A 24598-nucleotide genomic window follows, 5' to 3' on the forward strand; every position below is an offset into this window, starting at 1 on the left:
GTGGGTTTTTGAATTGTCACTGTAACTAAATGCTCTGAGTACATTTCAGTTACAATAGAGAAGGTTGTCCTCATAAACTCACTGGAGCTGTCCCCATTATTTTCTTTGTAGGGACAAGATGAAGACTAACAGAACTTTGTAAAGAACTGAATGCTTCAGTCCTCTCCATGAAGAAAAGATGGCCTTCTGCAAGTCACCCAGAAAGAGCTCCTTTCCTCCACCAACTCTGAATGTGGCGCTATAGATAATCCAGTGCTTGAATGTGTATTTTTCTCCATATAAGCTGGACCTTTTCCACAGAAGTTTCCTGTAGCTACTTCATATCTTCCACTAAAGCAGTAACTTGAGTCATTTTTCATAGTACATTGCTGTGGTTTGGTTGGCGCCTGTCGTAAGGGGACACAGAGCCTTATTAGTGCCCGTGCCCTCATACCTCCGTCTTCTTTATCATAGACTATCTACAGTCTCCCCAGATGTCTTGCCTCCCTCCCCATTCCAGATACAGCCGATCTCTACTGCTGCTCTTTGTGACCAAATACCATGTTTGTCCCAAACCACCAACTGTGGCCTTGGGGAGTCTGGAATTTGAAGACATCAGATGAGCACGTCTTGATATTTCGGTCCCAGAGCCCTTCCTCTCTCTTACGCATCCCTCTTCACTCTCTGCTTTGGACTCTGGCCTTCTTCCATCTGACCAGATTCTCATTGTGAGCTGTAGATACTCTCATGTTAGATCTCCCTCTTGGGTGCATTGATTTCATTTTGAAATTCATTTGTATACTTCCATTCTGTTGATTAAAGTGTTCCAAAAGTTGTCTTGGGATTTTTCACTTAGCTGCTTGGTTTCAAAAATCTTAAGTGAAAAACTACCTTCAAGTCATTATCAAGTTTGTGAAGAGTGGGAAGTGAAGTTTTTATGCTCATGTAACAATTTACGAGTGAATATGGTCCTTTTGTCACGTCATATTCCTTTGCAGTTTTCTAAGTCCCTGTGGTGATGCACTCTACTAGGTGTGAAATAGGCCATCAAAGGGAAGAGTTCTTTCTGGTTTATTTGGAACATGCCCCAGGTCATCATCGTTTATATTTTCATAACGTTCAGCCCGCTTTAGAATCGTCGTGTCATGTTTACCCTTAGAAACACAAGCTATCTGAGTCTGGATTTAAAACCCTCAACTTAAACAGCTCTGCAGGGTGTGTTTCTCTTCACTAATATTTTTCATATATTTATCATCTACTTTGACTTCTGCTCTCTTTTAACATCCATATAAATGTTTCTCCATCTAGTGTTGAAGTGTTGAGTCCACTGATTTAAAAGCTGTCACTGGTAAAGTATTCCTCCTCCTCTAGACATATGACAGTACTAACCCTCTTTTCGCCGCTGCCATCTCAATGGGCTTTTCCCCTGGATGGAGCCGTGTTCTGACCCACTGCACTCGCATGGAGGACGACTCTGTTTCTCTTTGTTCCACCAAAGCTAATACTCTTTCATTACATTACCTGAGCTCATGGTGGTTCCTTTGTCTTTCGGAAGACCTCATCTCTTCCATCCTTAGAAGACTCTCATCAGGGAACTCATAATCTAGTCTGGTAAGAAAAAGACCAACGTTACTTCCAAGATACAAGTAATGAGATGGTCTGCATAAAGGCCTGTTTTTTGAAGGTCGAATCAGTGTCTTGGGAATGGGGCTGTTCCATGTGATTATTTCCATGTGATATAAAGACGTAAAAAAAATGGCCTTCGAGTTTAAAGACCCCAGCTTTCCTATAAATGTCAGCTCGTCTCTCAGCCTCTTCCTTGGCCTCCCTTTCCAGCCACAGCCCTTTACACGTCTATGCATGATACACTGGAGGGGGATCACATTCCTCTCTTTTTAGGTCTTTCTTGAAACTGAAGATGTCTTTCAGTGTTTTAATGACTTCATTGATAGTCCTTTGCTGATGTACGTTCTGGCTTAACTGTCTGACTCCAGGACAGTCTTGCCTCTCCTGTCTTTGTTTTCTTTTTCTTTTTTAAATTGTGTCTTTGTTTTCTGAATTAAGAAATTAACTTTGCTTCCAAAGCAATCATAAGAAGAGTTTCAGGAACATCTTTCGTTCACACAGTTCAGCCACCCCAAGTATTCATTTCTCCTTTCTGTTTGTTGTGCTTTGTCTCTAGGTATCTTATCATCTTTCTACATGTTGTAATATACATAGACATTAACCGTTTTTCAGCTAAATTTGTTTAGTTCTCCCAATTCCCCTGTACTTCCCTGTCATTTCCTCAATTTCAAGCATCTACTTTTTGAAGCAGGGCCTGGCACATAGTAGGTGCTTAATGAATATTAGCTGAGTCAGTGAATGGAAGTGGACAGACATTTACCTCGGATGGTGGGCAGCATCCTTCTTCTTAAACTATCTTTGTTTTCAAATTAAAAATAATTCTGTTCAGGAGCTGTGAAAGTACAGAACTTGGTTTTTATAAAAGTGTTAAGAGATGACTTGAAAATGGAGAGACATGAAAGGATGGACTTAAGGATGGATTCATGGGAGCCATCTGATCCTTTCTTTGTCTCTGAATGACTGATTTTGACTCCTTAATATAGTAAGTTCTTTCCATCCAATCGGACTTCCCTGGTGGCTCAGATGGTTAAGCGTCTGTATATAATGCGGGAGACCTGGGTTTGATCCCTGGGTCGGGAAGACCCCCTGGAGAAGGAAATGGCAATCCACTCCAGTACTATTACCTGGAAAATCCCGTGGACAGAGGAACCTGGTAGGCTACAGTCCATTGGGTCGCAAAGAGTCGGACACGACTGAGCGACTTCACTTTCCATCCAATCAGGTAACATGGTTTTATACCCTTGCTTACACATTCCAAAGAACTTTCACGTACATCATCCCGTTTGATCCTTTCGCTGCTGTGTGCTGAACCATGCAGGTATTATCTCAGTTTTTCATATAAGTTCCAGAGCAGTTCAGTGGATTGTCACAGTGGCAGGGAAGAACAAAAGCTAGCAGCTGGGTCTTCTTGGCCCTCGGCCTGTGCTCTCAGCACTGCCCCAGGTAATTAGCATGATCTCTTTTGAGAAATTTCCTGAGTATATTAACCCTCAAGGGTAAGACAGAAACCAAAATTTTCTTTAGTGTCAGAGAATTTCATTTGGGAGAGGTTCTCTTTGGTGCATTGTCATTTTGCAGAGTTAGAGATCATCGAATGGATTTGGCAGCTTTTACCTAGAAAGATAGGCAACTTGAAAGTGTCTAACTGTAGGTAATTACTGGAGTTATTTAGGCTTAATTCTGTGTTTGAATGAAGTCAGTGCTTATTGCCAGCCCTCTCATACAAAGACTCCACATTTGAGAGTCGTTGCTTTTATCTTTCAGTGGACGGGATTACAGCTTCCGTTGAGTGTTCTCACATCATTTCAGATGGCGTCTTTTATGAACAGTAACTTGGCTGGCTATCAGATTCTTGGATCACGTCTTTTTTTCCCTCGGTTCTTTAGAGACATCACTCTATTGTCTTCTAGTGTCTGGTGGTTCAGAGAGAGCTGAGTCCAGACGGATTTTTGTTCCTTTTTTGTAGATGATCTGCTCATTGGCCCTAGTACTTGTGATTTCATGTTTGTCCTTGACATGCAGTAACTTCAGTCGAGTGTATCTTGGAGCCAAGTTATCTGTTGGCTTTTTCTGGTATGCAGTGAGCATCAGACATTGACACTCGTGCCTTCCCTCACTTCTTACCCTTTGTTGGTTCTCTTTGTTCAGCAGTTTGCCCCTATATTGGCTCTCTGTTCTCTGTCCTCCACGTTTATCTTGCCTTTGATCATTTTGGTCTCCTTGTCTTTTCTTCCTGCTGTGTGATGTTTTTCCTCCAATCTTAACCTCCCATTTCACTGACTCCATTTCCTGTGATGTTGATTCTAGGCCTCGATTTGGCCTCCGTGTGGCTTTCACTTTGGCTACAGTTTTATCTTTTTTCTCTGTGTCTTTTGCTTAGCTCTGCCAGCTTTTTCTCTCATTGTGTTGTCCTCTTTGACCCTTAATTTCATTTCTTGGAAAGCTGACCTATGTGGTCTACCATTTTCGTGGTTTCTGAGATCATTCTTTTTTCCAGAGTGTGTGTATCTATCTTTTGCTTCTTTCATTCCTTTTCTTCTGTGTCGTTTTGCTTTTTTATTGTTGCACAAGTATTGCGATGGCTTTTTCTGCTTATTATTTTGGTCTTTGCATGGGACCAATTCTGTCTGCCAAAAAGAGTATGAATAAGTTGTCCTTGAACTCCTCCTTTTTCAAGTGAAACACGTTTGATCACCTGAGCCCTGAAATTGGCAGGCTGGATGCTGATGGTGTGTGGGGGCAGAGGCGGTCTTTGTTTTCCATTCTGCTCTCTGGACGTGGGGGAAGGAGCGGGGAAGCAAAGCCTCCCGGAGTGCCTTCATGGACACTGTTGAATGCTCTGCCCTTGGGCTGGGCATTCAACAGTCCCCTCGAGTCTCCCTGTCTCCACTAGAGGTCGCCCCCTCGAGTTCAGAGGGTCTGCGCCTGTAGTCAGCGTTTGTGTGTTTAGCTCCTGCGTTACTGTTGGTCTGCTCTTCACACAGATGGGGCACATGAGATGTCAACCTCCCCTCCTAGGTTTGCTTGGGGGAAATGCGCCCTCAGCTTGTCCTGACCACCACCAGGCTTTGTTTCTCCAAGTTCAGGGATAATTGCTCAAGTCCCTTGAAACCCTCTCAGCGACTGCCCAGCAACTGTGGACTGCTTGACAGATTGAAGAAGCCTTCTCTGATGAGTCCTAGCTTAGTTATCAGATGCTTCCCTGGAGTCCTTGGTATGGCGTGGTGGCTTTTATTAGTTTCCCCGTAGACAGCTTCCTTTTCAGCTTTTGGATGTGTGTGTTGAAGGGCAGGAGCACGTATATAAACATGGACTTACTCTGCCATCTTCCCAGCAGTCCAGGTGCTTAAACATTGACTTTGACGATAATGTCCTTCCCAACCATAAGCTATATGTTAGTCAGCAGATGGAAGCCATGCTGCTAGCTAGGAAGGGACCATTAATAACTTCATCAATACCGGAAGTTTGTTTACTCTTTGTAAAAAGATAGCTTTTACCTTGAGTTCCTGGTCCATCATTTAGAGAGATCAGTACCTTCTGGCTTGAAAACAAGAGGGCAGATGACGTTTTAATGAACTTCAAAAGTGACTAGCCATTGACAGATGTATTAGTTCATTAAATATGATAGAATATTTCAAACTAGCAGATAATCAGTTGTTATCAAGAGAAATTTAAACTGTTTTTGTTTTTTTTACTAACAGGTTGCTAGTCAAACTGCGTGACTGAGAGAGGTGTTCCTATGAGAGCTTTTACTGTGACACAGGTTGTCTTGTCTTTTCAGCAACCCATCTCAAAACGTGATTCATTAAGAAATAGAAAGGCATTAAGTCCTCATCAGGATGGTTGCTGATATTCACAAGTGTACAGTGAGATGGTTCATAGGCCTGGGACCTACTGTCACACAAATTGGTGTTTCGAAAGTGCATTTACAGGGTGATCACAGGTGGAGTGTTTTATTTGGCCTGTTTGTAGAATTGAAGCTGCCTTCCCTCAGCGGACTGCGTATCCCACTAGGCACACTTTCCTCCTTCAGCCAAGCACACGATCCACAAACAGGGGTAACAGTCTTGCTCAGTGTGTCTGACTCTGCCCTGGCCACCACCTTCCCCTCAATTCAGGGACTCAGCTCTGGTTCCCTCTTGGTGTGAAGCACGGCATGGATCATGTGTCCACATGTGAGGGACGAAGGAAGTGAAGGGGGTGGAAGGAGGATTCATGGAAAGGAAAGCTGTGTTCCTTCCTCCCTTTAAATAGCTAGTGTCTCCCATGCACTTGAAATGCCCAGTGCTGGGCACACACTGTGGCGACAGCAGGCTGAGTCCCAGCCTCTCAAGTCCACATTCAGGTGGGCGAGTCAGATGAGACCCTCACCAGGGAGAGTTTCTAGTAGAGTTGGGAGAAAAGGGCGGGAAGGGGCCAGCAAGGGCCAGGTGAGGGGGGAGAACACAAAACCCTGCAAGCATTTCCATCCTCACGAATGGTATGGTTGTGTTTGTTCAACGAGGTGGCATCGGTGGGCCCTGACACCCTGTCTCCTGTGTGTGTTCCTCTGCGTCTGGAGAGGCCGTGTTCCCAGCCTGGCTCTGCTGCCTTGCGTCCAGGCTGAGCCCGTTGGCGTTTCCTTGTCTCGCTGGCCATTGGGGAATGGTGGGCGCATGAGCCAGGTTCGATCATCACATTGCACTGATGGTGTGGGCCGCTGTCTTCTCACAACGGAAATGCAGGCCAAGCCACACCCCATATGGGTTTTTGCAGAACTTCAGAACTCATGACCGAAACCAGATCCTCCCACTTCTAAGCCTCTGGAGGGTGATGCCGCTTGTCAAGAGGAAAGACTGTCTGGAACACTGGCAAACTGGTCTGAGAGGCGGGGGAGAGGGTTAGCCGAGGAGGCTTTCCTCTCAAGTCTGCAAATTGGCCTCCGTGGTGTTCAACCCGTGCCCCCCACCCACCCCCCAAATGAAGAAAATAAAAGGACAGCAATATCGAGGCCCTGGAATCCTTGAGAAACCTTTGTTTATGCCTTTTCATGTATCTCTAAAACCTGGACTTGAATTGCCCAGGATGCCGGTGATGGGTCAGTGGAGCTGGGGTGCAAGTAGCTACTTGGGGCGGGAGTGGGGGCTCTCGGTAGAGATCCTGCTCCCTCAGAGCTGAGGAGGACACTCAGGAGGTCTTCTGACAACCTACCCGGCTGATTCCTAGGGAGGGTAGCTAGGCGTGTGTTTGCATATAAATGAAAGCACCTTAGGGCATCACTACTGAAAGCCTTCGAAAGTGGGATACAGTTAAGTGCCTGTATTAAAAGAAAGCCCAGCTCTTATCTCACATTAAGACTCTGCAGCATTTAATAAACGCATATTAGTGTTTGACAACTCCTCGTCTCTATTCTTTTCCCTCCAGCACTGCTGTCTCCACAGGGGTGGCTCGCTTCCCAATTTGAAGTGGTGACTTAAGTCTTTGGTGGAGTCTGCACATCTCTGGAAAAGGATAAGCAGTAGAGTTTGATGTCTGGAGTCCCGTGGTCTAGTTATTTTTGGTGGGATTTTTTTTTTTTTTTTTGGTGGGATTTTTAAAAAAATGTTAGAGAACTGAGTCGCAGGTTTGTGGTAATAGTGGATCCAGGAAGCTTGCAGTGAAAAAGAGGATGAGTTTAACCTGTAAAATATTTCTCTATTCTATAAATCTCTCAGTGACATTTGGATTAATCAAGCATAATTAAATGTAGTTAGATTTTTGTCAGATTGTAGTTCAAAATAATATTCATCTATGAAGAGGGTAATATATTCTGTAGAAATTTTATTAGGCACTTTAGTTAAGCAAACACTAAGAACAAAATCAGCCTCAGGAAGGTTAATTACCAAAAAAAAAGTATAGTAGATTATATAAATCATTTTAATTTTGAATACCATGGCTGAAGCTTTAATTTACATAGAGAAGTATTTTGGATTTGTTTTTCACATCACATTTTTCAAAAGTACAAAATTGCGATTGCATTCTTTAAAAGTTCTCATCATTTGAGGATTCCATTAAGTCTGCTTAACTTTTTCATGTTATAGTTTCCCAAAGTGATGAATTATAGTTGCATTCTTTAATATGCCAACTAATTTTAACAATTGCTTTAAAGGGGGAGAGAGAGAGATCCAGTTGATTTTAGAAGGTTTGTGTGTGTGTGTGTGTGCTCAGAATTACATTTTCACTACCCTTGCCTGTCTCAGGGAATAGCCTTTGATAAGATTCCTCATGGATATCTCTGGAAGTCTATCCTGGTGTGCTCAGATTTGATCATTCTCGTCTAAACTTCTAAAGTTTGAAACGTGTTGTCATCTCAGGAACACAAGGTTACCCAAGAAACTTGAACTCCATCCTTATCGGCACTCAGATTCGATGTGCTTTTTCATAATAAAAGGACACCTAAAAGTCCTTTGTGTAGTAGGTATAAAGACCTCCTTATCGCTCTTCTCTGAGATTTTCATAGAAGAACCCTGCATTTTGATTTTGTTTGATCATTTTGCTTCTTGACTTTTCACTGAAGATTCTGTTTCCCACTGGAATTGAATCCTTTTGGGATAACAAAATTTCACTTAAAAGCACATTCTGTTAGATAATTCTAACTTTTGACAACCTCCAAGTGGCCTGCTAATTTTTGCAAATGGGCCAAAGCAGCACAAATGTCAAAAATATAAGCTCTGTGTTTGCCTTGTAGTTAGCCAAGTAAAGAAATGTCTAATCCTAGCACTTAGAAGTGGCTTAATGGCTTTCGGTTTATCTCTGCATTCCAAATTGGTTGAAAATGGCACATTCAGAATGGAATGCTTATTAATAACAGAACTACTTAATGTTTTAAAATAGTCTTACCTTGAGATTCTTTTTGAGAAAAAAATGACTCTTAACATTCAGTTCTGTTTTGGCTCTTCATACATGCCATGATCGGAAGTCACAGACATTTGCCGTTTAGCCATGCTTAATGTACAAGGACAGTGATGAAGAGTTGGCAAAAACAGGCAGAATGGGTATAAAATGTTACATTGCTGCTGAGAATGCATCATGGCACCGCTTTCTTCTAAATTCCATTTTCTTTTGCCCTTTGAACTTTTATATCCATGAGAAACCTCAGTCAGTATTTTTAAAGACATTATATTTACATTAAGAATTGGCCTGTGCCTTTACCTAAAACTTCCTTTACCTAGGACTTCCCTGGTGGCTCAGACGGTAAAGCGTCTGCCTACAATGCAGGAAACCCGGGTTCAATCCCTGGGTCAGGAAGATGATCTGGAGAAGGAAGTGGCAACCCACTCCAGTATTCTTGCCTGGAAAATCCCATGGACAGAGGAACCTGGTAGGCTACAGTCCGTGGACAGAGGAACGTGGTAGGCTACAGTCCGTGGGGTCCCAAAGAGTTGGACACAACTGAGTGACTTCACTTTCACTTTTACCTAAAACACTGCTGAGGTCACTGTCTGCCATGTTTAATTAGGACAAATGTTTTAGAGTCATTACAACTGAAGCCTGTAGGGATCTGAAAACACGGGACCACCTGCCACTGCCAAGGAACCAGGCTGGGTGGCAGGCTTTGCAGCCTGGTGTGTGCCGACGGCTGTCACAACCAGTATAAAACCTAAAATAGATGCTAGCCACGATCCCGTATCTGCTCCCTTCTTCTCTACCTGCCTTTGTAACTCTTGGGGAAAATGTATGTCAAGTCCTTTGATGCCTTGCTCTTTTAAATTCCTATTCGTGCTGGCATGTGAATTTGACCAATAAGTTGTGCATGTGCTTAAGATTCTTTTTTTTTTTTTTTAAGATTCTTTTTTAAACTAGACCAAACTAAGTACTTGGCTCTGAGTAAACAGCCAAGGCAAGGTTTACCTAGAAGGTGTAAAGGTTTAAGCACTTTAAAAATGCAAGTTGGCTGTATTCAGGGTCGGAGGAATCCAGTTCGGTGGCCTCTGTTTCTGTTGTCACTGTTGTTACTCTGTCCTCCCCGCGCGGCACTGGAATCAAATGCCCCACTCTGCTGAAACGCCTAGGCTGCTCAAGTCAGTACCAGACGCATGACACACGTTTTAGGAGAGTGAACCCTACCCGATTAGCATCCTGGCTGACCCCAATCTCTGCAGGGTTCCTTGGTGTTAAAGTCATCTGAGGTTGTGATTCCTGCTTCGGGTTTATATACTCATCATGCCATCTGTTGCTCTAAGTTCACATCCTTACAAAAGTACATGAGTGCTTGTAATGTCAATATTTCCCAGATTTAGAATACAAGTTATGAATACTCACGAAGTGCTTGAACCGAAAAAGAAAAGTCAATGTGAAGTAGAATATACTATTGTGAACAAATTTAATGTTGCATTGAAATGTAAAGTCACTTGGCTGATTTTTTTTTAATCATCACTGCTTAACTCATGAACAATGTCTAAACTGAGAACGTGAGCTGATTTAACAAGAGAAGAGTAATGTATATATAAAATGAAAGTTCATTACCATGTTTGTGCCCCTAAGTCCAAATCTGACCTGCTTGGCTTTGAGCAGCGGTCAGTTTAGTTGCAGAGAAATGTACGTGTGTTTCTAGGGTTCACAAGCTGCCTCGTGGTTTCTAGAGGGAAGCCCGGCCCCCTGTGTTCTGTGCTGTTCTGTGGCCTGGCTGGTACACACTGTCACGAGTGAAGAATGACTTTGGTTTGAGGTTTTGTTTTTGTGATGGTTGGAAAAACATGACTGGGGAAGTGTGTGGCTCAGATAACGGCCCCCATCAGTCGGGGAGCCATCTGTGGTGTGTGTCATAGCCAGACGAGTCCTGGAGCACGTGGGCAGTCCTGTACACAGTCATTGAACAATAAAGTGGTGGTTGTGTCTCCCTGAGTGTCAGTGTGGTCCTTTCCTGAGCTCTTGTCTGAAGTCTCATCACTCCCCTCGGTAAGCGCCACTTTCTGCTCTTTCAAGTGTCAGAAACTCAGTACGTGAACAGCACCAAGCAGCTTGGCAAGTTGGTGGAATGGACAAGAGGCGTTCTTAAAATTCTTACCATCACTCAAAGGGAAAACAGGTCCTTCGGATTCTCTGTGGCAGGGATCATGGAACTGACCTTTGTGGTGGTGGGTGGGGGGGTGGGTTGCGGGGGCATCCTGTTGGCAAAGAAACTGCTTAACAGTTTTAACAGTAAATCTTACGTTATTATGAAAGATACCATATGTTATAGTGGTATTTTTCATACTATCCAAGGATTGGAGGAAAGGGACCAATATAAGATACTGGCCAAGCTGTAAGGTATAGTTTGGGCTGAGGCAGAAAAGGAGAGATGACCTCAACCGAGGTAGGTTACCTTTATTCAGGCAAGGAGGGGAGACTGTCTAACGACCAGGCTGAGTGCGAGAAATCAGGGAGGCTTCATATTTAAAGGGAAGTTTGTGGAAGCGATAAGGGAAATGTTAGTCAGGCTGGAGGTTTTGGCTAATCTTTAGTTGAGATGGCATTTGTAGTTGAACAGGGGGTGGGGGGTTTTGGGCAGAGGGCGATAAGTCCCAGGCAGATGTAGTGGGTGGGAGGTTTCTGAGCAGAGGGTGATAAGTCCCAGGTAGATGCAACCGGCCTGGAACATCAGGGCGGGACTTAAAGTTCGGTTTTGTTTTCCCCGAAGTTAGATGATTCAGCAAAAGGGCATTTGAGACCGTTGTTTTCTAGGCCCAAGGACTCCTTCACAACCCAGGACACTTTTGACTGAGAAAGCACGGTTACTAATTATGCTATAAAAGCCATGTCAACAGGTGTAAACCAGGGCTGTCCTGGGGAAATTGGGCTTGACTGGCCATGGACCACCTATGCTAGAATTACCTGAGATGCTGGTTAAATGCAGATTCCTGGGCTCTGGGTCAGCTCTACTGATCCAGATTCTCTGGGGTGGAGGCCTTGAAATCTTGGTTTTAACAGATCCCCCAGGGGAATTCTTTTTAAAAGGTAAGTTGGAAACTTTTGCCATACAGAACATGCAGAAGATAGAAAACTTGAAATTTTCAGTGAAAGAGCTGTGGGTTCCATGGTCTCTTCTGAGCAGCTGGTGCAGCATTGACACCAGAGAACCCAGAGCCTCCAAGGGCACTTGGCTGAAATTAGGTCCTTACTGAATGACTAAGAGACAGTCTCCGTGGGCTTTACCAATGTGTCACTATTTTATTATGCATTCACTGGTGAACGGGTGTCTTTTTAAAATTTGAGAGCCATATAACTGCTGTCCTGTGCATTCATCACTAAAAACCAAAACTTCTGGAAAGTTTAAGGTGAGAAACTTGGGTTTGAATGATTCTTGGGGAGCGTTAACGTCAGGAAATCAGTGTGTTTGCCTTGGTTCCACTATCAGCCAGCTGTTAACTGTGCTTTAGTTTCTTCATCTGTTAGGGAGTTGGACTGCCTGCTTCTAGGGTTCTTGCTGGGTCTGATGTTATAGGGCTCTCTTTAAAACCTAAAATGGGAAGCACTTCCTGATCACCTGTCATGTTGTGCTGTATCTTGCCCAAACCACTGCCTCTTGGAAGTGACAGTTTAGTCCGAATTTTTAAATTGTCCATCTGTATTTTACCAACAGTCAGTCACTGTGCTAAGACATCATTCACAACTGGGGAAGAGCATTTTTGTAGCAGCCACTCCTGCCCTGTTTTGAATTCAGGAGGTAAGTATGGTTTAAAACTTACAAAGAGACCCCCCACTCAAGAGTCTGTGGTTCATGAAACTGCTGCAGAGCATTGTACTGTAGTGTCCATTTCTACTTACCTGTCCTTCATTTCAAAATTCTTTCCAACAGTGAATGTTAACAAATGATTATCTGCTGGTATTTTCGGATGTTCACGTCATATTAACACAGAGATGTACTCTTTGATGACATGAATAAATCATAAGGCATCACGTAGGAGGGGTTGCCTCTGGGAAGGGTTGCTGTAGACCCCTGCCCACCACTAGAACTCTGTGAGGTTGAGAGTGTTCTCTCTCTTTGCTGTCCAATATGGCCACAATGGCACCCCACTCCAGTACTCTTGCCTGGCAAATCCCATGGATGGAGGAGCCTGGTAGGCTGCAGTTCATGGGGTCCTGAAGAGTCAGACTCGACTGAGTGACTTCACTTTCACATTTCACTGTCATGCATTGGAGAAGGAAATGGCAACCCACTCCAGTGTTCTTGCCTGGAGAATCCCAGGGGTGGGGGAGCCTGGTGGGCTGCCATCTACAGGGTCGCACAGAGTTGGACACAACCAAAGCGACTTAGCAGCAGCAGCCACCTGTACGCTTGAAATGTGGGTGGTTGAACTGAATTTTTAATTGGTATTTGTTTACATTTTAGTAGCCACTTGGGGTTCGTGGTGACCATATTGGACAGTGTAGCTATATGCAGCCATTACTCGCTGTTGAGTTTTTAAAATTAACATCGAGTACCCTTTTTCACCAGTCATTGGGCTGGTGGTGCCCTTGTCCTTTTTAAATGTAGGTCTTAAAATGAATCCTTTGCCCCCTGCCTACTGATGATACTTTCATCAACATAATTGTCTCTCTTTGGATTAAAAAAAAATAACAGAAGGATATCTTAGACTTTTTCCTGTTACAGCTGCTCAGTGCATCACTTCTCATCTTTGCTACAAAAGGCATTGATCTTAAACTTCTTTGAATCCAGTTATCTCCGAGACTCACTTTGTTCCTTGAGGTGAAGTATTAACTACAGGCCAGAGGGTCTCAACCTGACCACATCAGAATCTCCAAGTCCTGTGCACCATCTTGAATTCATCAGAGGGTGTCTGAGAAGTCTTTTGAATTCCCTAAAAGATTCTAAGGTGTGACAGGATTGAAAACCACTGATCAGGTGCCAACCACAGACCAGCCTCTGAGAATAGCTCAAATTCTGGCAGCAGCAAATCCTGTTTCCCTGGCACAGAGCAGGCCTAGGGTCATGGATGTTCTATTTAACAGGTAATTGGAAAATACTTAAAAAGAGAGAAAAGTCAGTTTGGATTTGGGGCAACTGAGCAGCTTTGCTGTGCAAGAAACTCTAAGCTAATGCTACTCTTATTGTTTTCCTGGCATTCTTGTCCAAACAGAATTTGCTAGTGCTCAAACAAAATAAACATGTTAATGATTTCAACAACAGTGATGGATGCAGTAGTTCACATCCCAATTCTCAGAACCTGGGAGTGTATTCTGTTTTCTAGCAAGAAGGAATTAAAGTTGTTGGTGACCTTAAAATAGGGGGAGTGTCCTGGATAATCCAAGTGGGCCTGTATAATCATAAGGGCTCTTTGTAGAGGGGAGAGACAGAAGGAGTGTCAAAGTGATACGATGTGAGAAGGACTGGCCTGGTCATTGCTGGCTTTGAGGATGGAAGGGGGCCACAAGCCAAGGAATGCAGGCTAGAAAAGGCAAGGACAATGAATTCTCCCCTAGAGCTTCTAGATAGGAATGCAGCCCTGCAAACACCTTCATTTTAGTCTAGGAAGACACACTTTTGACCTCTGACCTCCAGAACTGTAAAATAATACCCCTGTGTTGTTTTAGGTCATTGAAGTTGTTACAGCAATAAGAAACTAACACACACTCCTCTTCAACTTCTTTCCTCCATCCTTAATCCCTGGGTACCAGATATGGGGAAAAGATGACTCAGTTGTGTCAATGTACTGATATGGTCAGGCCAGTGAATGGCATCTTGTCAACATCTGTCCAGTGGAACAGGATTATCAGACAAAGTCTGGTTATCACCTCAAGCTATGTAATGAGTCATGTCCTGCTAATGAGTCACATCCATGTATGTGTATAGCAGAAGATGACAGGTTTTCTTTGAACTTGGAAATTCTAGAGTGACAAGGTTATTTGCAAGTCTAAGAAGTTGAAAAGGTCCCTGTGGAAAAGGTAAAGTATCCCCTCTTTCAGGTATGGATTCATTCTTTTAAAATAGAAGGTTACATATCAAGTATCTTAGCTCTGTCTATTCCTTCCATCAGAACTCTGCTTCTGTGAAGAGAGTACAGTAACCTTCCAAATTAATGCCTTTCGCTGCCTCGCAAGAAAGACTATGAAGGTGAGGAGAGTAAAAATTGCTCACAGGAAACAAGTCAACCCTACTTTGAACATTTCTTAAATTTCCCACATCTGGTCAACTGCAGCTGACATTCAACCAATATGGTGTTTTTGTTCTAGAATATAAGTTATGGCACCTCTATCCATAGTTCTTCAGGCACTCTGTTAAGTGCTGTGAAAGTGCTGCACTCAATAGGCCAGCAAATTTGGAAACCTCAGCAGTGGCCACAGGCCTGGAAAAGGTCAGTTTTCATTCCAATCCCAAAGAAAGGCAATGCCAAAGAATGTTCAAACTACCACACAGTTGCACTCATCTCACACACTGGCAAAGTAATGCTCAAAATTCTCCAAGCCAGGCTTCAACAGTACATGAACTGTGAACTTCCAGATGTTCAAGCTGGATTTAGAAAAGGCAGAGGAACCAGAGATCAAATTGCCAGCATCTGTTGGATCATTGAAAAAGCAAGAGAATTCCAGAAAAACATCTACTTCTGCTATATTGATTATGCCAAAGCCTTTGACTATGTAGATAAAAACAAACTGGAAAATTCTTCAGGAGATGGGAATACCAGACCAGCTTACCTGTCTCCTAAGAAATCTGTATGCAGGTCAAGAAGCAACAGTTAGAACTGGACATGAAACAACAGACTGCTTCCAAATTGGGAAAGGAGTATGTCAAGGCTGTATATTGTCACCCTGCTTATTTAACTTATATGCAGAGTATATCATGTGAAATGCTGGGCTGGATGAAGCACAAGCTGGAATCAAGATTGCCGGGACAAATATCAATAACCTCAGATATGCAGATGACACCACCCTTATGGCAGAAAGTGAAGAGGAGCTAAAGAACCTCTTGGTAAAAGTGAAGAGAGTGAAAAAGCTGGCTTAAAACTCAACATTCAGAAAACGCAGATCATGGCATCTGGTCCCATCACTTCGTGGCAAATAGATGGGGAAACAATGGAAGCAGTGACAGACTTTATTTTCTTGGGCTCCAAAATCACTGCAGACAGTGACTGCAGCCATGAAATTAAAAGGCACTTGCTCCTTGGAAGAAAAGCTATGACCAACGTAGACAGCATATTAAAAAAGCAGAGATATTACTTTGCTAACAAAGGTCCATCTAGTCAAAGCTATGGTTTTTCCAGTAGTCCTGTGTGGATGTGAGAGTTGGACCATAAAGAAAGCTGAGCGCCAAAGAATTGATGCTTTTGAATTGTGGTGTTGGATAAGACTCTTAAGAATCCCTTGGACTACAAGGAGATCAAACCAGTCAATCCTAAAGGAAATCAGTCCTGAATATTCATTGGAAGGACTGATGTTGAAGCTGAAACTCCAATACTTTGGCCACCTGATGCAAACAATTGACTCCTTGGAAAAGACCCTGATGCTGGGAAAGATTGAAGGCAGAATGAGAAGGTGATGACAGAGGATGAGGTGGTTGGATGGCATCACCAACTCGATGGACATGAGTTTGAGCAAGCTCCAGGAGTTGGTGATGGACAGGGAGGCCTGGTGTGCTGTAGTCTCTGGGGTCTCAAAGAGTCGGACACGACTGAGCGACTGAACTGAAAGGATAAGTTATGGCAGTAAAGGGCCTAACATAAAGATCCATTAGCACCTGCTGATGTTTATGCTCTTAATGATATATTCAGATTTTATTGGTTCTTTATTTTCAAGTTTTTACTTGAGTTCTTTTTTTATATTATTTATTTTAATTGGAGGCTAATTACTTTTAAGCATGAGTTTTGTTATGCCGTTTGCCCACATGCCACAACTAAAGATCCCGTGTGCTGCAACTAAGACCCAGTGCAGCCAAATAAGTATTTATAAATAAAGATGTAGAATCAAACAAGAACAACAAAAACTTTCTTCGTTCATGGGCCATACAAAAACGGGCACAAGAGGGAACTTTGCTGGAGGAAAGTGGAATGATTCCCATATCCCCAGATAATTAAATAAGGCCACATTATGTTGGAGGGATTTTAGATAAGACATCCACAATGGCAGGTTATAGTGAAGGATGGCAGAGAACAGAATGAACCAGTGAATGGGAGTGGCTATGGAGAATGTCTTGTAGAAAACATTCTCTCCCTGCTGTGAGACCCACCATAATTGAAGATGGGGAAATGAGGAGGGCACACAGGCATGGATATTTAGGGGTACTGAGGAAATAACCCTTTTTTTTTTTTTCCCAACCACAGGATCTTGTCCTCCCCCCAGCCCACCGCCCCCCACCCAGAGGTGTCAGGAGTGGGGCTTTGTAAGGTGCAAGGCTACTATTGGCTAGGGGAGCTCCTTGATGAGCGAACAAAGTTGAAGGGTGTGGCTCCCCTTTGCCTGCGGGAGGGTGTATATAGAGAGAGGTCAGGAGCCCTGGGATGCACTGTGAGAGGCGTAACTATGGCTGATGAGATCTGTATACCTGAGGAGGTTAACATAAATGGAGAAAACACAAACAGAACAGCTAGCTCCAGGAATCAAAAAGAAGAGGGAACAACGGACTTCTTGTCAGTTGAAGACCAGAGACTGTTCCAAGGTCAGATGACCCTGCCCATGTTCCTCTTCTCCCCACAGATCTCCCCAAGACTCCTATCCTACCCTTGCCAGGCACAAATGCCTGCCTCAAGTCCCATCTCTACCCATGAGGCCCCCTTTCTTGTAACATTCCCATCTTCCTCTCCCAAACCCAAGTCCTGCTGACTCAGCCTGATGCCTTTTCAGGTGCAGGAAAACATGAGAGTAAAAAGGACCCCTCAAAAGAAGTCAAGAAAAAAATCTCAATCATCCCCCTCTTATCCAAGAATATCTAACAGAAGCATAAGGCCTATGACATTCATCTGTTACCACAAACTGAAAAATCATATAAGCACACGCTGAGCAGGAATAAGAAGCAATGGAAAATGCAACCATTCAAAGTAACTTCCTGTGCAGACAGTAAATGCAGAGCCTGGGCCAGAGCACTAGAACGAGCTGTGTCTTTGGAAGCAGCAATGAAGAAATGGTCAAAGATGAAGGAACACATCTGAGACCATCATGGTATATGGATGTTGAATACAATAAAATCAGCTAGTTGGAAAAAGATGTGTGTATCTGTGGGTGGGAGGGAAGAAAGGAAGGGAAGAGGCAGGTGTGTGAGGAGGGTGGGAGGTGAGGTCCTGGAGGGCTGGGGGCCAGACTGGGGGGATAGCCAGACACTGGAGGATAAGGACTGGCTGAGGACTAAGAACTGAAGATCAGCTTCCTCAGCACTTTGTCCAAAGGACAAAAAGAGAAAGATCTTTGGTGGTTCCATGTGTGTGGGGCGGAGAGGGACAGCAATGTCAGAGTCGAGTTACTCTAAATCCAGCCTGCCAAGGACATAGTTGTTCTATGTGGGAAAAGCCAGGTACTGTGTGAAGGATAGGTATTCTGTCTTTAAATGAGTTCCCTTGCTGCCTGCAGGCTCGGTTCTATTTCTTCTAGAGTCTAGGCTAATGTTAGAACTGTTGTTGTTTCAAAGAGCTAGACCATGCCAGTGGAGTTAATTGTTGTTTAGTCACTCAGTAGTGTCTGACTCTTTTGTGACCCTATGGACTGTAGCCCACCAGGCTTCTCTGTCCATGGGATTCTCCAGGCAAGAATCCTGGAGTGGGGTGCCATTTCCATCTCCAGGGGATCTTCCTGACCCAGGGATTGAACCCACATCTCCTGCATTGGTAGGTGGATTCTTTACCACTGAACCATCAGGGAAGCCCACTGAAGGTAATAGAAGCTCCGGGATTTCACTAGTGGAGGGCACCACCACAATGCTGAGAGCAAGTCTGCCTTAATTTGCTGGCCTTTCGAATCCTGATTTAGTACTACTCCCATCTCTCTGCTGCTGCTAATTCACTTCAGTCGTGTCCAACTCTGTGCGACCCATAGACGGCAACCCACCAGGCTCCCCCGTCCCTGGGATTCTCCAGGCAAGAACACTGGAGTGGGTTGCCATTTCCTTCTCCAATGCATGAAAGTGAAAAGTGAAAGTGAAGTCGCTCAGTCGTGTCCGACTCTTCGAGACCCCATGGATTGCAGCCTACCAGGCTCTTCCGTCCATGGGATTTTCCAGGCGAGAGTACTGGAGTGGGGTGCCATTGCCTTCTCCGATCTCTGCTAGCAGCCCATGAAAGCAGCTTTGCCCCAAAGATGGAGAAGAGGCCAAAATGGCCACACTCCAGTGTTCAGGCCCAGGTGAAAAGCTGTAGGTGGCAAGGTAAGGATGGCGGGTAGAACCCAAGAACCTACAGAGGCTGCAGTGTGAAAGTGGCCCCCTGTGCGGCTGGGTGTGGAGGCCCCAGCCCAGCTCCCCAGTCTCCTAGCGAGGAGTGAGCCCTTTGTCATGGTGCTTCAGTGACAGCATCATAGTTGGAGAAGTTTGGGGACCATGGAGCCTGGCTCCTGAATTCGGAGACTTCTATGGGCAAAGGAGACCTCAGAAACCATTTCCTCTAATCCCCTCATTTTACAAAAGCAGACACTGAGGTCAGAAAAGTGAAGGGCTTTGACAGAGGTCAGAAAGCAAGTTGGCAGCAGAGCCTACAACTCAGGGTCCTGGCTGGGTCCCAGGCATGACCTCCCCTCCAGGAAAGTGATCCTAGCCAGCTATTTTCTTATTGAATTATCATTGGTTTACAATATTGTGCTAATCTCAGCTGTACAAAAAGTGACACAGTGACACACATACATTTTTTATATTCTTTTCCATTAAGGTTTATCCCAGGAGATTGGATATAGTTCCCTGTGCTGTAAAGTAGGACCTTGTTTATCCATATACTAACCCCCAAATCCCAATCCATCCCTCCCATACCCCCCATCTTTGGCAACCACAAGCCTGTTCTCTATGTCCATGAGTCTGTCTGTTTCGTGGATAGGTTTATTTGTGCCATATTTTAGATCCCTTATACAAGTGATGGCACATGCTATTTGTCTTTCTTATTTACTTCGTATGACAGTCTAGTTGCATCCATGTTGCTGCAAATGGCATTATTTTGTTCTTTTTACAGCTGAGTACTATTCCACTGTGTATATACGCCACATCTTCTTTATCTGCTCATCTGTTAATGGACCTTTAGGTTGTTCCCTTGTCAGGCATGAACTGGCTGGCAGCTCCAGGCTTGGCCCGTGCTGCCTGACAACAGACCCATCATTCAGGGCTGGGCCCAGCTGGGCGGAGGCAGGACCGTGGCTACGCCTCTGCTTTTCCATGTTGCACCAGAGCTCGTAAGTAGGAACACACAGCAGCACGCTTTTAAGAAACACAATAGGTGAAAAGTGCAATTCTGCATCCCTTTATTTATAAACAAGTTGAGAATGCCATGTCCTGTTGGGAAGCAAGAGTGGGTTTGGAGCGCGGAGAGGGAGGTGCAGGGGTGCCAGGGGGCGGGGGCTGATTCCGGAAGTTCGCATGATTCAGCACCAGAGCAAACGCTTGGGCGTAAGGTCGTGCTTTAACCCAGAAGAGTTGTCGTCGTCTTGTCTTATATGTATAGCACAGTCTGAAGTATGTATGCTTTTCTTATGGCTTTGTCCCGGGACACATCGCAGTGACACACAGAAAAAAAACTCAAGTCTAGAGAGAAGTAGAAGTTGCAGAATGCCTCATGAGCTCTTTTGTTAAAAGAAGAAAAATCTGATGGCCAAGACTAGTGCTGACCGGATGCCTGGGGAACAGGGACATCTCTGTTCCCTTCGGGCTCATCAGATTCAGCTGAGTCTATATCGCCATCTTGCATCTCTCTCCCCGGGGCGTGCCTGGCTGATAAGTCCCAAGATGGAGAGGAGGAATCCACGCTCTTCCCGTCCCTTCCGTCAAGGATGGTCAGTAACTCCAACCTCAGGCCGTCCTGCAGCTGTGTGTCTTTCCCACAGAGCAGGTCAGAAGGCAGACTTGGGTCTCAGGATCACTCGTCTTAAGGTTGGTTTCCTTTGCCTTTGCCAAGTCCTGGCCCATGGGAGCTGGCTTGCCAGAAACGGGCCATTCAGTGTGACTCTGACATTACAATTGCCCTGGGTTTTTAGCTGGTGAACATTGGATTTTGGGGTCCCCAGGAGGAAGATGAGACAGCTGATGGAGAAGGGCTGAAATGGGAAAGCTGGGCAGGGGGAACCCACAACCTGCATGGGTACCCACTAACCTTGGCTGTCAGTGAAAGGAGGCCTGCCTTCTTCACCTGTTAGGGAGTGAGCAGCCCCTGTAAGGGAGTGGATAGGCACTGCGCTCCCACGCTTGCCCTTCTTCACGTATCCTGCCTTCTTCCACAACCTAAATTGCTGTCCTTCAGCCCTCAGTCTGAAGCTTCCTTCCCTGTCTAGAGCAAAAGAACATTTCCTTGCTTTCTGGCATTTCTGCTTACCTCTCCGAGCTTGAGTAACACTTGGTACCACTCCCATTCCAGCCTTAACTCCCTCGGGGCCATGACTGTGGACAGCCAGCCACCGCATCTCCTCCCAAGCAGGGGAGGAGGGGCAGGGAGAAGCTGGTGGCCAGGATGCATCAAAGACTGGGTTGCAGACTCCTCCATTCCTTCTCATTAATCTTGCAGCCTTGGGAGGGGAGGTATTGTTAACGGTCAGAAGAGGGGCCTGGGGTGAGACTTAGAACCTGCTTGTGGGTTGTGATGGCCTGTCCCTGGCACTGAATGTGAGTCGTAGTGGCGGCACATGTCAGTGTGGTGTGTAAGGCCTGCAAAGTTAGAGGCCGCCTGGTATGTCAATGCCAAGCTGTTTGCTCCGGAGCAGGAATCAGGTAAACATGGGTTTATCTGCTCTGGGCTGGAGCCTAGAACCAGAAAAGGCATTCCCAAGAGAGTTTTCTCCTGCAGAGGGAGGCCCTCACATGAGTCAAGCATGCAGATTTTCTTGAAGCTTCTCTCCTCCCTCCAGGCACCTCGTTCTCCTTTTCTCTTCCCTCGTTCCCACTGCCTGGTGCAGCTGGCTGCTGCCTCCTGTCAGTGCTTGGAGATGGGGGCATACACGCCAGTGTGCCCGGGGGGCACAGTGGAAACACGGGGCAATGCTCTGGGCCTTGATGGCAGCAAGAAATTTCCTTCTCATGTGCCATCTTTCCACCAGCTCTCTGTCCCACATGAATGCTCGACAGAGCTCTGGAAAAACTGCCAGGAACAGGGGAGTGCCCAAGCCAGCTGAGCCTCATGGTTCTGCTTCCCAACAAAGCCTACTCTCTCCAGGTGGGCAGGGAGGTAGTTCAACCCCAATGCGAGGGGAAAGACATGCCACCTTCCTTCCTTGGTTGCCCCATGTGTCTCCCAGAAGGCTGGTTCACAAGGCCTCTGAAAGGGAGTGTTTCTGTCCCGAGGGATGCTGGGCTCTGCCCGTGTCACTGTTCTGGGCCCCTGGCTCCAAAGGCACAGCCAGACAATGCCACTTCTACCCAGGCGTGTGCTCCCACCCCTCGCCTCTACCTGCTCGCGTCTACCCATGCTTAGCAGATAGCAACATCAGACACCTCAGTGGGAAAGCTTAGCGTCTTCAACCCACTTGAAGCCTAAGGCGGGAAGTAATTACAGGACTGCCTGGCCCGTTCAGAGGCTGAGGCTCCCACCGTGCTCAGTGAAACTCTCAGAGCCTGCCTCCACCTGCAATGATGATGGGAGGCCATGAGCACCACCCGCCGATTTCTTGGCTGGGATGACATTTCTGCAGGAATGCAGGATGAGCTTTTGACAAGGTGCCCAAGTCCCAAGGAAACCAGGTAGTTCTGAAGACTGAGGATTTCAGTGGGGTATTAGGGTGGGAGCTGGAGAGGGGGACAGTATAAAATGCCGCCACCACTGACTTGTTGCATATGGTACACACCCTGGATGGCGTCTTGGGAGCATACATAGAACAGATATGTGCAGGTAGCACCCCCTATTGGTATACTTTGTGGCTTGGGACGTCAAACTGCTGCTTGAGGTCTGCAGAACTGTTCACTGGTCAGAAATGGGGAAAGCCATTCCATGACAGCATCCTTGAAGGAGAAGCTTCAGGAAACAGCAACCATCTGCTAAACTCGGAGCCAAAGCAGAGCGGCTCCTTGTGTGTATATGTCTATAGGATGTTCTCTTGCATTTCCCACAGACTAAGGTAATTTCTAGAAAACAAGGAAGTCAAACCAATGATGAAAGAGTACAGCCAGGAGAAGACACTAGGCCTTAGGGGGCATTCTCCTGGAAAGAACTGTCCTTGGCATGAGAAGTTGCGGCTCACACTAGGTGACCTGGGATATATCTGGCCTAAAGCAAGGCTTGGTTTAGACTGCAAAGGACTGATGCGTTGCAACCTCTGGTCTCTGGCTAAACTGAGAAGGCTGGCGTTTGTCTGTAGCTCGACTATTTCAGAAGCACTGTGCCACCTCTACTGGAAATAACTTTATTCTGGCAGCGCTTGGGCGGTGGGAGGCAACGTGCATGGCCCTTAGGAGCTGAAAGAAGCAGATTTCGGGTACAGCCACTTCCGTGGGTGGTGTACCTGGTGGGGGTGGGAGTAAGGGCCAAAGCAGAAGACACCCCACTCAGTGCGAGTCTCCCAGGGGTGCTCTGCCTCTTTCTTTAGCAAGGTTAAAATAGGGTGCTTCTAGATGATGCTAAGAAGGTCTGTATAGGTTGCCCGCCTGGAAACCTCCATGCAGAGCCTGGGTTTGGGGCAGAGTGGAGACTGAGGGGGGAGCTGGTCCTGAGGGGAGCTATGTCATGGGCTGAGCTGCAGCGCCAGCGACTGTTGCCCTCCCCCCACCAGGGTGTCCCCCGTGCCCCCGCCCTGCCCGCCCACCCCATGTGGTGGGGGCTCTCGTGTGGCGGGGGCTCTGGTTGTCAGCCAGCCGCCTTTACTTCTCATCCTCATCCCCCTCACTCATGCTGCTCATGGAGGCTGAGGCGGCTTTAGGTGAGAAGGGGGGCGAGGGTTTGTGCGGGAGCCACAAGAAGGTGGGCGACGGGGAGCGGGAAGGAGACCGGCTCCTTGTGGGGCTGCTCACAGGGCTCTGCTTTGGGGACAAGGCGTGCAGCATCCGGTTGCTCCTCTCCTGGAACATCTGCTTCTAGAGAGAGAAGGGAGAGAAGGCATGTGTTAAAGGAGCCATGTGCGGGGCAGGGAAACAAACAAGGCAGGAAGGGCGGAGCACACACAGACACAGGCTAGTGTGACAGCCAGTGTCCCCCAGACTGTCTCGGGGCCGGGGTGGGGGCGGGCGGTGCTGAGTGAGGTTCCGGGGCAGGAGGATGCTGCCACATCCGATTATTATCATGGCTGGTTCTTGGAAGTCACCCCATCTCACTGCCTGTTCCCCCTCTCCCAATCTGACTGCTGTCTGTGATGTGCCCGGTGGAAGGGCCGCAGGAAACACAGCAAAAACCCCTCTCCTCATGGGGAGGAGAGAGGAATCGCACAGTAAACAAAATATGAGTATGTCAGACGAAACTATGGTCTGGGAGAAAAAGCAAGAGAGGTTAGCAGATTGGGGTGGGGCCTGGGGAGGTGGATGGGCGGCAACTGTGAGTCAAGCAGAGGCCTGAAAGAGGTGATGGGGAGGGGACCAGGGGGATGGAAATCAGGGAGAAGCACATTCCAGACAGAACCCTTAGAAGGGAGCACACGGTACATGTCGCGGGACAAGCCAGGGGGGTGAATGGGGGCATGCATGCGGCTAGGAGGAGGTCTCTACAGAGTAACAGAGGGCTGTGGCCTGTGGGTCTTGGTGGCCCATTGTAAACTTGGCCTTTGAGAGTAGAGAAAGCTCTGGAGAGTTCCTTTAGCTCTGGAGTTCTGAGCAAAAGAAAAACATGGACTTATGGTTTAAAGGAGACCCCTGTGGCTGCTGTGCTGGGAACAGATGATAGTGAAGCGAAGGCAGGAGCAGGGGACAGTGAAGAGCCCTCAGTAAGAACCCAAGAGGATGATGGCACCCTGGACTGGGATGACGGCT

At 46.1% G+C, this 24598-nt stretch overlaps 2 protein-coding genes across 28 annotated transcripts in view; one reads left to right on the forward strand and one right to left on the reverse strand.

The window, feature by feature from the left end:
* PDK3 (pyruvate dehydrogenase kinase 3) overlaps window positions 1–24598 on the forward strand; it is a 123015-nt gene that overhangs the window by 81764 nt on the left and 16653 nt on the right. For 13 of the 14 annotated variants that reach the window (XM_086389380.1, XM_086389377.1, XM_086389381.1 and 10 more), the window contains one exon: window positions 112–814. The exons of the other annotated variant lie outside the window; for it this stretch is intronic. Coding sequence is in view for 11 of the 13 variants with exons in the window: in XM_086389377.1 (XP_086245503.1) it covers window positions 112–142 (31 nt within the window). In the remaining 2 variants the exon portion in view is untranslated. Of the gene's footprint in view, window positions 1–111; window positions 815–24598 lie in introns of those variants that run through there. 14 annotated transcript variants of the gene reach the window in all.
* Window positions 19949–24598, reverse strand: part of PCYT1B (phosphate cytidylyltransferase 1B, choline) — a 147252-nt gene continuing 142602 nt past the window's right edge. For 13 of the 14 annotated variants that reach the window (XM_086389363.1, XM_086389370.1, XM_086389366.1 and 10 more), the window contains one exon: window positions 19949–23713. In XM_086389363.1, the coding sequence (XP_086245489.1) occupies window positions 23501–23713 (213 nt within the window). In that variant the 3' untranslated portion in view covers window positions 19949–23500. The remainder of the gene's footprint in view (window positions 23714–24598) is intronic. The other variant, XM_086389376.1, reaches the window with a different exon arrangement.

The sequence above is a fragment of the Bos grunniens genome, chromosome X, assembly GCF_055505025.1.
Source record: "Bos grunniens cultivar Pamir isolate PY7600 chromosome X, Bosgru_T2T1.0, whole genome shotgun sequence".
NCBI lineage: Eukaryota > Metazoa > Chordata > Mammalia > Artiodactyla > Bovidae > Bos > Bos grunniens.